Here is a 15,037-nt window from a genome sequence, read left to right as displayed (position 1 = left end):
CCGATGAGCTGCAAGGTAACAGTATCACTTCAGTGCTTTGTGGAATAACAATGACTACTTCAAAAGACCAACCTATTCTTCTCTCGGATTACAATCTTCCCTTTTGACAATGAAGGTGATTGCACCAAGAGAAGAAGCTGTCTGCAAGGGAATTTAATATGTATTTTTTATAATGTACAATGGCAATGTGAATTTCAGTCATCTTTTGTACTGCAAACAAAACCTTTCACCATACTGTATTCCCATTTTTCATGTAAACAGTTTACCACAAAACACTACATTAGAGCGATCTTTAGAACAGCCATCTACATCTGATCTAATTACCGTTTATTATTAGAGTGTGCCTAGTGATTCTATGAGCAGGTTAGTGGCTTCAATACAGCTGAGAAGGGCAACATCCAGGGAAGCAGGTGGGTGGTGGCTCTGGGCTCACTAGTATGTTGGGATTCGCTCGCAGATCTCTCAACTCTCTACTAGGTACAGTGATATGCAGGCTACTAGAAGTGTCTAGGTCGATGCGAGCTGCCTGAGGGCAGAGCTGAGCATTTGAGTGATGGAACTACCTTCTTTTTCTTACTCCTACAGAACCATTGTGGCCCCTTGACTCAAAATCAGAAGTGGAAGATAAAAAAATGGTGATCAGTTTGACTGTGTCCAGCAGCCTGTGTCTTTCATTGAGTAAGGACTGCAGCCAGGGTACTTACCTGTAAGAATTTATTACCGATATACTAACTGCTTCACATCACGTGGAACCTGGCTCCCCACAGCTGATAAACCCCAGTACGCTCTGTCATCTCTTTAGAGTGGCATACAAGGACTTCTAGTTCAATAACAGCAGGAGAGCATAGCGTGCATATATTGGCCACCTCAACTTTGTGGAGGCACCATCTGTGAGGAGGGCATTTATGGGACACTTTAAATGGGCACTGTCAGATACAAAAACTTTTGATATGTTGTAAAGTATACAAAACCAATAGGTTTTGCAATTGCTTTCATTAGAAATTTTTCAGTATTGCATACTGAAAAAGCCAGTCAAACAACTGCCCCCCCCCCCCCCCGTCTGCTTGTACACATGCTAGTCCTGCTGTGTCCATGCTTCATGGACACACTTCCTTGATTGACAGCTGTGAGCGCAGGGCTCACAGCTGGAGGAAAAATCCTCCCACTGTTACCTTGTGTCCCGCTACTGTCAGTGAGGACAAGCTGGGAGTTGTAATTTTGCTAATGCTAGGGGAGATGTGAGCAGAAAGCATACTGAGGGAGGGGGCGGAGACCTGCACAGTGAGGCCACACCCCCTCCCTTTGAGAGGAATTCAGACTAGTGAGCTAAATTAAAAGTGTAATAGAAAAATAAATAAAGGTACTGAGTGATATATTTAAAAAAAAATATCTGATGGGTACGCTTTAAATGTGCAGAGGCACTAAGAGGTACCAGCAATATTTAGTTGCAGTGAGAGGGCATGGTCAATGTAAGAAGGGCGGAGTCTAAGGGAGGCACTTTTATTGTGTGGGACACTATCTGCTGGAAAATGATTTTCGGTAGATAACTAGAGAACTGAAGGCCGCAACAGGCACACTACAGGCAACAGAATGGTATGGTTAAAGGGGCAGCAGGACACAAATTTGTGTAGAGGATGGAGAAAAACTAAAAGCCAACAATGTCTGCTTGCCAAAAACTGCAGAGACAAGTTGTGTCTGGAAAACATTTTCATGGATAGAAAAGATGGACAAAGTAAACAACTCCTATCGGACAAGATGGCATTTGTAGTCTATGGAGGTACCTTTAGTGTAACCACTTATGTAGTCTGCAAAGCCTGTGTACAGCTTATTAGGACGCATCCCTGTAGTTGTAAACATGGGTTACCTGGTTTGGATGCCCCATGTGCTGAACCTTTTAGCTATGCCTTTGGTAACATGATATTTTGCTAAATTTGGCCTAGTGTTTAAATAATGCTTGAGGCATTAAAGACCAAATTCTTAGCTTTCAAATAATACCTGGTTCAATATTTTGATTCTACGTATCATATTCTGGGTGCAGCACGAGTTTTATTGTCTGGTTCTGTACTATTGTAAGGGAAGAGAGTATCATCAGGATGAAAGACCTTATCCTGTTACTCTCATCACTCCCACTGTATGTACTTTAATGATCCCATGAAAGAGGGAATCCAGAAGCTTTTCTTCATGTTATCAGCCCCGTACCATTCAGCGAGGATGTGTGGGACGGCTGGGAGCTTTTTTATATTATTGTATTGATGCCTATGGGAACAGAATACTAGTATTGTACTAGTTACAGGTGAAGTTCAGCAACCCTGTAACAGATTTCCATAGAGGCCTATGAATTTACGTGTTACTGTAAGTTACTTACCCTCTTCTTTAACTGTAAGTATGTTCTCCTTGAGTCTGATGTAGTCTTCTTTATCGTCATCATCAATTTTAAGAGTTTCCATTGTAGATTTAGGAAATATTTTCCATATACGTATAAGTGAATCTTGGGCACAGCTTGCCAAATACGTATCCTGGCCTGTACAGAATAAACAACATTAATGGGTATGGTGAAAACAAGCAGCCCTTTATTATTTTAACATTAAATATCCTACACAGATGTGAGATTTCATTTTCTCAGTGTAGAAAAGGCAGGTTCACTAGACATAATAGGTAATGAAGAATTTGCTGCATTGCATTGCTCTTTGGTATTTATATGGTCCACCATTGTCCTATATTTTCACATTACAGTCCATGCATCTTCACAAGCCACTATCCCTATTAGGCTGGGATCACACATGAAGTTTATGGAGCAGATGAGTTGGTGGTCTTGGGCTCGCTAACATATTGGGACCCAGTCACAGACCTCCTAGCTGTCCCGTGTCTCAGGTAGGTACACGTGACATGCATGGTGTGGGGTAAATGTGAGCTGGGTGAGGGCAGTAGCAAGCATTTGAGTGATGGAATTGATTTCTCTCATTCTTATTTGATTGGCAGCTTCGTGGCCCATGGGCTCAACATATGAACTGGAAGATGTAAAAAATTAAAATTAAAATAAGAAAATGGTGTTGAGGGCGACTGCATCCAGCAATTCAAGTCTTTTACTGGATGAGTACAGCAGTAGGGGAATTTTCCTATTCTACATCATTATTGCTATACTGACTGCTTCACATCACATTTAACTTGGCTACCCACAGCCAACAAACCTTCGTATGCTTTGTCATGTCTTTAGAGCATGCAGCTAATGGAGACACAGCTAAAAGTGGATCCAAAAGGAAAGAGAAGTATACAAGAATTATTCATCTATTTTTGTGTCGACTCCTGTAGTTCGCTCTAAAACATGAATACAGTGATCCCTCAACTTACAATGGCCTCAACATACAATAGTTTCAACATACAATGGTCTTTTCTTGACCATTGTAACCTGAAACCAGACTCAACATACAATGCTACGGACAGTCCAGATCTGTGAAATGTGTCACAACTGGAGGAACTGACCAATCAGAATGGGCTTTTTTACTAGTAAATCACCTGTATTACTGAAGTGCATGCACTGACTGGTGTCTGATAGCGCCCCCTACAGAACGGGGAGGAACTACAAGTTCTGTACTACTCCTTACCTGTGCCAGGGTAAGCTGCTTCTTTGGACACCAAGTAAGGGCGGCTCCATTTGGGACACTGTGTTTACTGTAGAGGACCCTGAAAAAGCTCCTGTCCTTTACATAAACCATTGTTTCCCAATCAGGGTGCCTTCAGCTGTTGCAAAACCACAACTCCCAGCATGTTCGGACAGCCAACGGCTGTCCGAGCATGCTGGGAGTTGTAGTTTTGCAACAGCTGGAGGCTCCCTGTTGGAAAACACTGACATAGACAGTGATTTACAGCTCCCAGCAGATCTTTATTACTTTTCTATGTAAGGACTTGCTTTATCTCTATTAGTTATCTACTTATTTTTCTTTAATCCTCACTTTTTCCTATTTTGGGATGACATTTTGGGGCTTCAGAACCAATTACCAGGTTTCCATAGAGTTGTGGTCTCAACATACAATGGTTTCAACATGCAATGGTTGTCCTGGAACCGATTAATATTGTAACTTGAGGGACCACTGTATGTTATCCTAACCAAAGGGAAATGCAGTTAACCTTCCTTTGTTTTATGTACAGGTTATGTACAGGTTATATAGGAATATTATACACATTTACAAATATGGCAAAGTGCATCTGATTTACTGGAGTACAAAAAAAAAAAAAAAAAGGAACAACTGTATAATATATATATATATGTATAAATTTTTTATATGGATCACAACAGGCAGTCTTTATAATACCAGGGACCCAGGATTGAAGCTGCTGAAGAATAAGCATTCCTCTTAAAAGCAAGAAAAGAAATTGGAAACCTCAATGTAGTACACCAAACTACTATAAGAAAATGTTCAAGTAAATCTAATTTACTGCATGCTCTTGCACTTTCAGCTATTCCCTTTCCATTATTTTAATTGGGCCAATAACAATACAAGCAGCAAAGTGATGTATGGACAAGTTACAACCATTCTGGATAGCAACTGTTCTAGACTAGCACCTTAGGAAAGTACATTTCAGTAAGTCAATATTTTTAAGATAAGTTTTTATTGTTCGGAGCAAACCTTGCAGAATTTTCTGGCATGGTATTGAAAAATGGAGCTTAAATGGAGAAATAAACAGCTAGAAAAGCAGGACAGACAACCAAGAAAGGTATATAAAAATACAAAGTGATGAGTCAACAAGCAATTTTACGCATTAGTGAAAGGTCAGAATGAAATGCTACAGAACACAGAGTCATCAGTTTGTATAGTCGGGATTATTTGTAAGGAGAGCAGAGAGCAGCCCCCATAAGAGATGCTACAGAACACAGAGTCATCAGTTTGTATAGTCGGGATTATTTGTAAGGAGAGCAGAGAGCAGCCCTCATAAGAGATGCTACAGAACACAGAGTCATCAGTTTGTATTGTCGGGATTATTTGTAAGGAGAGCAGAGAGCAGCCCCCATAAGAGATGCTACAGAACACAGAGTCATCAGTTTGTATTGTCGGGATTATTTGTAAGGAGAGCAGAGAGCAGCCCCCATAAGGAATACTACAGAACACAGAGTCATCAGTTTGTACAGTCGGGATTATTTGTAAGGAGAGCAGAGAGCAGCCCCCATAAGAGATGCTACAGAACACAGAGTCATCAGTTTGTATAGTCGGGATTATTTGTAAGGAGAGCAGAGAGCAGCCCCCATAAGGAATACTACAGAACACAGAGTCATCAGTTTGTACAGTCGGGATTATTTGTAAGGAGAGCAGAGAGCAGCCCCCATAAGAGATGCTACAGAACACAGAGTCATCAGTTTGTATAGTCGGGATTATTTGTAAGGAGACCAGAGAGCAGCCCTCATAAGAGATGCTACAGAACACAGAGTCATCAGTTTGTATTGTCGGGATTATTTGTAAGGAGAGCAGAGAGCAGCCCCCATAAGGAATACTACAGAACACAGAGTCATCAGTTTGTATAGTCAACATTATTTGTAAGGAGAGCAGAGAGCAGCCCCCATAAGGAATACTACAGAACACAGAGTCATCAGTTTGTATAGTCGGGATTATTTATAAGGAGAGCAGAGAGCAGCCCTCATAAGAGATGCTACAGAACACAGAGTCATCAGTTTGTATTGTCGGGATTATTTGTAAGGAGAGCAGAGAGCAGCCCCCATAAGGAATACTACAGAACACAGAGTCATCAGTTTGTACAGTCGGGATTATTTGTAAGGAGAGCAGAGAGCAGCCCTCATAAGAGATGCTACAGAACACAGAGTCATCAGTTTGTATTGTCGGGATTATTTGTAAGGAGAGCAGAGAGCAGCCCCCATAAGGAATACTACAGAACACAGAGTCATCAGTTTGTATAGTCAACATTATTTGTAAGGAGAGCAGAGAGCAGCCCTCATAAGAGATGCTACAGAACACAGAGTCATCAATTTGTATAGTCGGGATTATTTGTAAGGAGAGCAGAGAGCAGCCCCCATAAGGAATACTACAGAACACAGAGTCATCAGTTTGTATAGTCGACATTATTTGTAAGGAGAGCAGAGAGCAGCCCTCATAAGAGATGCTACAGAACACAGAGTCATCAATTTGTATAGTCGGGATTATTTGTAAGGAGAGCAGAGAGCAGCCCCCATAAGAGATGCTACAGAACACAGAGTCATCAGTTTGTATTGTCGGGATTATTTGTAAGGAGAGCAGAGAGCAGCCCCCATAAGAGATGCTACAGAACACAGAGTCATCAGTTTGTATTGTCGGGATTATTTGTAAGGAGAGCAGAGAGCAGCCCCCATAAGGAATACTACAGAACACAGAGTCATCAGTTTGTACAGTCGGGATTATTTGTAAGGAGAGCAGAGAGCAGCCCCCATAAGAGATGCTACAGAACACAGAGTCATCAGTTTGTATAGTCGGGATTATTTGTAAGGAGAGCAGAGAGCAGCCCCCATAAGGAATACTACAGAACACAGAGTCATCAGTTTGTACAGTCGGGATTATTTGTAAGGAGAGCAGAGAGCAGCCCCCATAAGAGATGCTACAGAACACAGAGTCATCAGTTTGTATAGTCGGGATTATTTGTAAGGAGACCAGAGAGCAGCCCTCATAAGAGATGCTACAGAACACAGAGTCATCAGTTTGTATTGTCGGGATTATTTGTAAGGAGAGCAGAGAGCAGCCCCCATAAGGAATACTACAGAACACAGAGTCATCAGTTTGTATAGTCAACATTATTTGTAAGGAGAGCAGAGAGCAGCCCCCATAAGGAATACTACAGAACACAGAGTCATCAGTTTGTATAGTCGGGATTATTTATAAGGAGAGCAGAGAGCAGCCCTCATAAGAGATGCTACAGAACACAGAGTCATCAGTTTGTATTGTCGGGATTATTTGTAAGGAGAGCAGAGAGCAGCCCCCATAAGGAATACTACAGAACACAGAGTCATCAGTTTGTACAGTCGGGATTATTTGTAAGGAGAGCAGAGAGCAGCCCTCATAAGAGATGCTACAGAACACAGAGTCATCAGTTTGTATTGTCGGGATTATTTGTAAGGAGAGCAGAGAGCAGCCCCCATAAGGAATACTACAGAACACAGAGTCATCAGTTTGTATAGTCAACATTATTTGTAAGGAGAGCAGAGAGCAGCCCTCATAAGAGATGCTACAGAACACAGAGTCATCAATTTGTATAGTCGGGATTATTTGTAAGGAGAGCAGAGAGCAGCCCCCATAAGGAATACTACAGAACACAGAGTCATCAGTTTGTATAGTCGACATTATTTGTAAGGAGAGCAGAGAGCAGCCCTCATAAGAGATGCTACAGAACACAGAGTCATCAATTTGTATAGTCGGGATTATTTGTAAGGAGAGCAGAGAGCAGCCCCCATAAGAGATGCTACAGAACACAGAGTCATCAGTTTGTATAGTCGGGATTATTTGCAAGGAGAGCAGAGAGCAGCCCTCATAAGAGATGCTACAGAACACAGAGTCATCAGTTTGTACAGTCGGGATTATTTGTAAGGAGAGCAGAGAGCAGCCCTCATAAAGAGATGCTTCAGAACACAGAGTCATCAGTTTGTACAGTCGGGATTATTTGTAAGGAGAGCAGAGAGCAGCCCTCATAAGAGATGCTACAGAACACAGAGTCATCAATTTGTACAGTCGGGATTATTTGTAAGGAGAGCAGAGAGCAGCCCTCATAAGAGATGCTACAGAACACAGAGTCATCAGTTTGTATAGTCGGGATTATTTGTAAGGAGAGCAGCCCTCATAAGAGATGCTACAGAACACAGAGTCATCAGTTTGTATAGTAGGGATTATTTGTAAAGAGAGCAGAGAGCAGCCCCCATAAGGAATACTACGGAACACAGAGTCATCAATTTGTATAGTCGGGATTATTTGTAAGGAGAGCAGAGAGCAGCCCTCATAGGAGATGCTACAGAACACAGAGTCATCAGTTTGTATAGTCGGGATTATTTGTAAGGAGAGCAGAGAGCAGCCCCCATAAGAGATGCTACAGAACACAGAGTCATCAGTTTGTATAGTTGGGATTATTTGTAAGGAGAGCAGAGAGCAGCCCCCATAAGAGATGCTACAGAACACAGAGTCATCAGTTTGTATAGTTCGGATTATTTGTAAGGAGAGCAGAGAGCAGCCCCCATAAGAGATGCTACAGAACACAGAGTCATCAGTTTGTATAGTCGGGATTATTTGTAAGGAGAGCAGAGAGCAGCCCTCATAAGAGATGCTTCAGAACACAGAGTCATCAGTTTGTATAGTCGAGATTATTTGTAAGGAGAGCAGAGAGCAGCCCCCATAAGAGATGCTACAGAACACAGAGTCATCAGTTTGTATAGTTGGGATTATTTGTAAGGAGAGCAGAGAGCAGCCCCCATAAGAGATGCTACAGAACACAGAGTCATCAGTTTGTATAGTTGGGATTATTTGTAAGGAGAGCAGAGAGCAGCCCCCATAAGAGATGCTACAGAACACAGAGTCATCAGTTTGTATAGTTGGGATTATTTGTAAGGAGAGCAGAGAGCAGCCCCCATAAGAGATGCTACAGAACACAGAGTCATCAGTTTGTATAGTCGGGATTATTTGTAAGGAGAGCAGAGAGCAGCCCCCATAAGAGATGCTACAGAACACAGAGTCATCAGTTTGTATAGTTGGGATTATTTGTAAGGAGAGCAGAGAGCAGCCCCCATAAGAGATGCTACAGAACACAGAGTCATCAGTTTGTATAGTCGGGATTATTTGTAAGGAGAGCAGAGAGCAGCCCTCATAAGAGATGCTACAGAACACAGAGTCATCAGTTTGTATAGTCGGGATTATTTGTAAGGAGAGCAGCCCTCATAAGAGATGCTACAGAACACAGAGTCATCAGTTTGTATAGTCGGGATTATTTGTAAGGAGAGCAGAGAGCAGCCCACATAAGAGATGCTACAGAACACAGAGTCATCAGTTTGTATAGTAGGGATTATTTGTAAAGAGAGCAGAGAGCAGCCCCCATAAGGAATACTACGGAACACAGAGTCATCAATTTGTATAGTCGGGATTATTTGTAAGGAGAGCAGAGAGCAGCCCTCATAGGAGATGCTACAGAACACAGAGTCATCAGTTTGTATAGTCGGGATTATTTGTAAGGAGAGCAGAGAGCAGCCCTCATAAGAGATGCTTCAGAACACAGAGTCATCAGTTTGTATAGTCGAGATTATTTGTAAGGAGAGCAGAGAGCAGCCCCCATAAGAGATGCTACAGAACACAGAGTCATCAGTTTGTATAGTTGGGATTATTTGTAAGGAGAGCAGAGAGCAGCCCCCATAAGAGATGCTACAGAACACAGAGTCATCAGTTTGTATAGTTGGGATTATTTGTAAGGAGAGCAGAGAGCAGCCCCCATAAGAGATGCTTCAGAACACAGAGTCATCAGTTTGTATAGTCGAGATTATTTGTAAGGAGAGCAGAGAGCAGCCCTCATAAGAGATGCTACAGAACACAGAGTCATCAGTTTGTATAGTCGGGATTATTTGTAAGGAGAGCAGCCCTCATAAGAGATGCTACAGAACACAGAGTCATCAGTTTGTATAGTTGGGATTATTTGTAAGGAGAGCAGAGAGCAGCCCCCATAAGAGATGCTACAGAACACAGAGTCATCAGTTTGTATAGTTGGGATTATTTGTAAGGAGAGCAGAGAGCAGCCCCCATAAGAGATGCTACAGAACACAGAGTCATCAGTTTGTATAGTCGAGATTATTTGTAAGGAGAGCAGAGAGCAGCCCTCATAAGAGATGCTACAGAACACAGAGTCATCAGTTTGTATAGTCGGGATTATTTGTAAGGAGAGCAGAGAGCAGCCCTCATAAGAGATGCTACAGAACACAGAGTCATCAGTTTGTATAGTCGGGATTATTTGTAAGGAGAGCAGAGAGCAGCCCCCATAAGAGATGCTACAGAACACAGAGTCATCAGTTTGTATAGTCGGGATTATTTGTAAGGAGAGCAGAGAGCAGCCCCCATAAGAGATGCTACAGAACACAGAGTCATCAGTTTGTATAGTAGGGATTATTTGTAAAGAGAGCAGAGAGCAGCCCCCATAAGGAATACTACGGAACACAGAGTCATCAATTTGTATAGTCAGGATTATTTGTAAGGAGAGCAGAGAGCAGCCCTCATAAGAGATGCTACAGAACACAGAGTCATCAGTTTGTATAGTCGGGATTATTTGTAAGGAGAGCAGAGAGCAGCCCCCATAAGAGATGCTACAGAACACAGAGTCATCAGTTTGTATAGTCGGGATTATTTGTAAGGAGAGCAGAGAGCAGCCCCCATAAGAGATGCTACAGAACACAGAGTCATCAGTTTGTATAGTAGGGATTATTTGTAAAGAGAGCAGAGAGCAGCCCCCATAAGGAATACTACGGAACACAGAGTCATCAGTTTGTATAGTCGGGATTATTTGTAAGGAGAGCAGAGAGCAGCCCTCATAAGAGATGCTTCAGAACACAGAGTCATCAGTTTGTATAGTCGAGATTATTTGTAAGGAGAGCAGAGAGCAGCCCCCATAAGAGATGCTACAGAACACAGAGTCATCAGTTTGTATAGTTGGGATTATTTGTAAGGAGAGCAGAGAGCAGCCCCCATAAGAGATGCTACAGAACACAGAGTCATCAGTTTGTATAGTTGGGATTATTTGTAAGGAGAGCAGAGAGCAGCCCCCATAAGAGATGCTACAGAACACAGAGTCATCAGTTTGTATAGTCGGGATTATTTGTAAGGAGAGCAGAGAGCAGCCCTCATAAGAAATGCTACAGAACACAGAGTCATCAGTTTGTATAGTCGGGATTATTTGTAAGGAGAGCAGAGAGCAGCCCTCATAAGAGATGCTACAGAACACAGAGTCATCAGTTTGTATAGTCGGGATCATTTGTAAGGACAGCAGAGAGCAGCCCCCATAAGAGATGCTACAGCTCAGGTAAGCAACAGCCAAAACATATTAGCAAGTCACAAGAATGTAACCAAAGCTACATGATATTTTAGAACTCTTAACCTACCTGCCAGATAAATTGAAGAGCTGTTCATTGACTTCAATAAATAGGTCAAGTAGAACACAAATAATATGTAACTATATTTCATTTTACAAATCAAATAACCTCCCTGGGCATATCTACACAATTTAGTAGTAATCTGTAGTCTATTTTATAAGGGGAACCTTTCAGCTAGTGACGAGGCTGCTACGAGGCTGCCATCACACTTAATATTTTTGTAAAACTGCCACTGCAAAACCAGAATTAGATTTATGAGAAATAGGAAATATATAAATAAAATAAAACATGAAGGATTTCTACATCTCCATCCTACTAAATCCACTTCTGTCTTTGGCTCAAAAACTGAAGGCCTAGTTTTACAACTAGCAACTTGTAACCCACCTGGCGCTGCTATCCTGTTTAAATTTACTTTTTTCTTTACTTACCGGGAACCCTTCCCCCAGCTTCAGTCACTGGTGCATTGCACTGATGTAACATAATGAAGAATGATGTGTAACGTGTACTCTCCCCAGCTTCATCAGCACACTGTACAAGTGCAAGAAGATGGGAAAGTTAGTCTGGGACTCTGATCTCAAGTAAAAAGCGCATTTAAACAGGAACACAGGGTCGGGCAGGCGTAATAGTTTTGGCACACTTAACACCAGAAGTCCAATTTACGTACTCACTGTGATACCAAGTGTATGCTTGGCATTTGTAAACTAGGCAAGGGTCTCTACTGTTTAGCAGTAAACACTTCCCATACCCCTTCCCTCTAAGTGATGTCTTTAATGTCTTATGGCACAGGAGACTGCTAAGGCCACTACTTGATAGAACAGGGAAGGGGGTTTTTCTGCGCTTACGACACGCCACTCCCGGTCAGCTGGAAGATCCAACATTTTTGGTATATACATTTCTATAGTGGAAAGGATGAATTTAATTGACAGGCGGAGAGGGAGTGAGGCATTGCCACAAATTTCTTAAGCTTCTAAGTAGCAGTTGCAGTGTGTCTCAGAAGTAAGACTTACTTTTTAAGTTTTTTTTTTTTTTTACAAAAATAACCCTTTAGGAATAGGAAGTAGGGCATGACAGGTGCTACTTTAACTTTAACTCTGGTTCTCAACTGTAAGAGGTGCAGGTGTTGTCCAAAATACAGGGGAAAAACAAGCCCCCACAGGCCTAAACCTAATCTTAGGCATTGATACCCAATACAAACGAATTAGAATTACTGTTCCACGATAGGCACAACCACAGAAAATATCGACATTGACATTAGAACTACATACCATTAGTAGCAAACTCCACACCTCTCACCCAATCCTCATGTCCGTGGAGGACTTGTGTCTTCTGAAACTAAAATTAAACATAATAGAATTTTGAGATTTCTCACCACATTTCCTGACTGTAAAAATAGCATCTCGCAATAGGACTGTTTTAAAGGGGCTTTCCAATCCGAGAAAGTGCTGGCATATTACTAGTACCGTATTTATCGGGGTATACCACGCACCCTCATTTTACCAAGGATATTTGGGTAAAAAAAGTTTTTTACCCAAATATCCTTGGCAAAATGAGGGTGTGTGTGTGTGCATGCGTATACCCCGATACACCCCCAGGAAAGGCAGGGGGAGAGAGGCCGTCGCTGCCCGCTTCTCTCCACCTGCCTTTCCTGGGGTCTAGAGCCCTGCTGCCGGCCCTTCTCTCCGGCTGGCTATCTGCGCCGCTGCCCGTTCTCTCCCCCTGACTATCGGTGCCGGGGGGAGAGAAGCGGCGCCGGGTCGGGTCCGCGCTGCTTCAGGCCTCCGGTGTGCGTCCCCTGCGTCGTTGCAATGCACTGCACGGCACGGCGCAATGACGTCATTGCGTCTCGCAGCGCATAGCAACGACGCAGGGGACGCACACCGGAGGCCTGAAGCAGCGCGGACCCGACCCCGGCAACAGGTAATTATACAACCGGGGATGGGGGAGGCCGCTGCCCCTTCTCTCCCCCTGGCTATCGGCGCCGCTGCCCCATTGCCGGCGCCGCTTCTCTCCCCCTGGCTATCGGCGCTGGCAATGGGGCAGCAGCACCGATAGTCAGGGGGAGAGAACGGGCAGTGGCCGGAAGAAGGACGTTCCTACGTCCGAAACAGCCGTCGTAACCTCTGAGCGCCCCTTACCGTCTCAGTCTATGCCGCGGTGATCCCGGACCTCGGGCCTGCAGCTGTTTACCCGCGGTGAGTGCACGCTACTCTCTTTCATTGTATTGTTTGATACTTTATCTAGTGTGTGCACCCCGCAGGTGCTGGGTTGTTACTTATTGGGTCCGGAGGCTGCCTGTGTATACCAGTGGTATCGTATATCTGCATGTTTAAGCTGCACGGTGTGCTCTCTCCCTCTCTAGTGGCTTAAGGTCATTTACAAATCTGTTAAACTTTCTGGAGCCAGTTGATATATATAAAAAAAAGTTTTTTCCTGGAATACCCCTTTAAGTACCACAGCACCATGACGTACAAGACTGGAAGAACATTGCCTGAACATTGTCTCGATCCAACTGGGATAATCAGATTACAGGATCAGAATTTTGTGTAAACAACATGAAAGCATGGATCCATCCTGCCTTATATCAACTGTTCAGACTGGTTGTGGTGATGATGTAATGGCGTGGGGGACATTTTCTTGGAACACTTTGGCCTCTTAGTACCAACTGAGCCTACTACGTTAGCTTTAGTGTATTGTTGCTAACCTTGTCCATCCCTTTGTAACCATAGTGTACCCATCTTCTTCATGGCTTCTTCCAACAGGATAATGCACCATGTCACAAAGCTCACATAATCTCAAAGTGGTTTCTTGAACATGACTAAAGATGAGTGAAGTTACAGTGATTTGATTCGTCACAACCTTCTTGGCTCAGCAGTTTCTGACTTTAGCCTGTATAAATTAGTTCAGCTTTCAGGTCCTCCGGTGGAATGGAGACTCTCTCCTAGGACTGTATCCACCTTTTCCAGCCCACCGGAGCACCTGAATGCTGAACTAATTTATGCAGGCTAAAGTTAGCAACCGACAAGCCAAGAAGTTTGTGACGAATCAAATCACTGTGGGAACAATTGGCATACATTAAGGGAATACCTTTGGTTGTGTGTAATACAAATTGTGATGTATTAAGTATTATGAGGGAAGAGTCTTATATATCCCTAATACTACTATTGGTTAGGTCCACTTTGATTATTCCCGTATATCCATAATGTATAGATCTGGACCTAATATTGTGTTTCCCTACACGCTTTTTCCTGGGTATCACTTTCTTCATATTGGCGGTTTTTTGAAGGAAAATAATAAATGTTACATTAATTCGGTTTTTCCAGTTTTTTAGTCTGTGGGGTATATAACTGGGGAAGTGTAGACCCACTACTTCTACTACACATTGTTTGTAATGCACCATGTCACAAAGCTCACATAATCTCAAAGTGGTTTCTTGAACATGACTAAAGATGAGTGAAGTTACAGTGATTTGATTCGTCACAACCTTCTTGGCTCAGCAGTTTCTGACTTTATCCTGCATAAATTAGTTCAGCTTTTAGGTGCTCCGGTGGAATGGAGACTCTCTCCTAGGACTGTATCCACCTTTTCCAGCCCACCGGAGCACCTGAAAGCTGAACTAATTTATGCAGGCTTAAGTCAGCAACTGTCGAGCCAAGAAGTTCATGACGAATAGAATCACTGTAACTTCACTTATCTCTAAACATGACAATGGGTTCTCCAATGGTCTCCAGAGTCACCAGATCTCAATCCAATAAAAGCACCTTTGGGATGTGGTGGAATAGGCAGCCGCCATCTGCAGCAACTGTGATATCATTAAATATCCATACGGAGTAAAATCTCTGAGGAATGTTTCCAGCACATTGTAGACAGCATGTCAGGAAGAATGAAGGCAGTTCAGAAGGAAAAAGGGTGTCCAACCTTGTACTACCACGGTGTATCTAATAAAGTGGCCAGTGA

General features: G+C 42.9%; 1 protein-coding gene across 2 annotated transcripts in view; it reads right to left on the bottom strand.

Annotated features, from left to right (window-relative positions):
- The window catches only part of ELP2 (elongator acetyltransferase complex subunit 2), a 107,184-nt gene that overhangs the window by 70,163 nt on the left and 21,984 nt on the right, over nt 1-15,037 (bottom strand). For both annotated transcript variants that reach the window (XM_056520916.1, XM_056520914.1), the window contains exons 7-8: nt 12,349-12,415; nt 2,366-2,521 (exon numbers count right to left, since the gene is read on the bottom strand). In XM_056520916.1, the coding sequence (XP_056376891.1) occupies nt 2,366-2,521; nt 12,349-12,415 (223 nt within the window). The remainder of the gene's footprint in view (nt 1-2,365; nt 2,522-12,348; nt 12,416-15,037) is intronic.

The sequence above is a fragment of the Hyla sarda genome, chromosome 5, assembly GCF_029499605.1.
Source record: "Hyla sarda isolate aHylSar1 chromosome 5, aHylSar1.hap1, whole genome shotgun sequence".
Classification (NCBI taxonomy): Eukaryota; Metazoa; Chordata; class Amphibia; order Anura; family Hylidae; genus Hyla; species Hyla sarda.
This window is presented reverse-complemented; position numbering and strand designations above follow the sequence as displayed.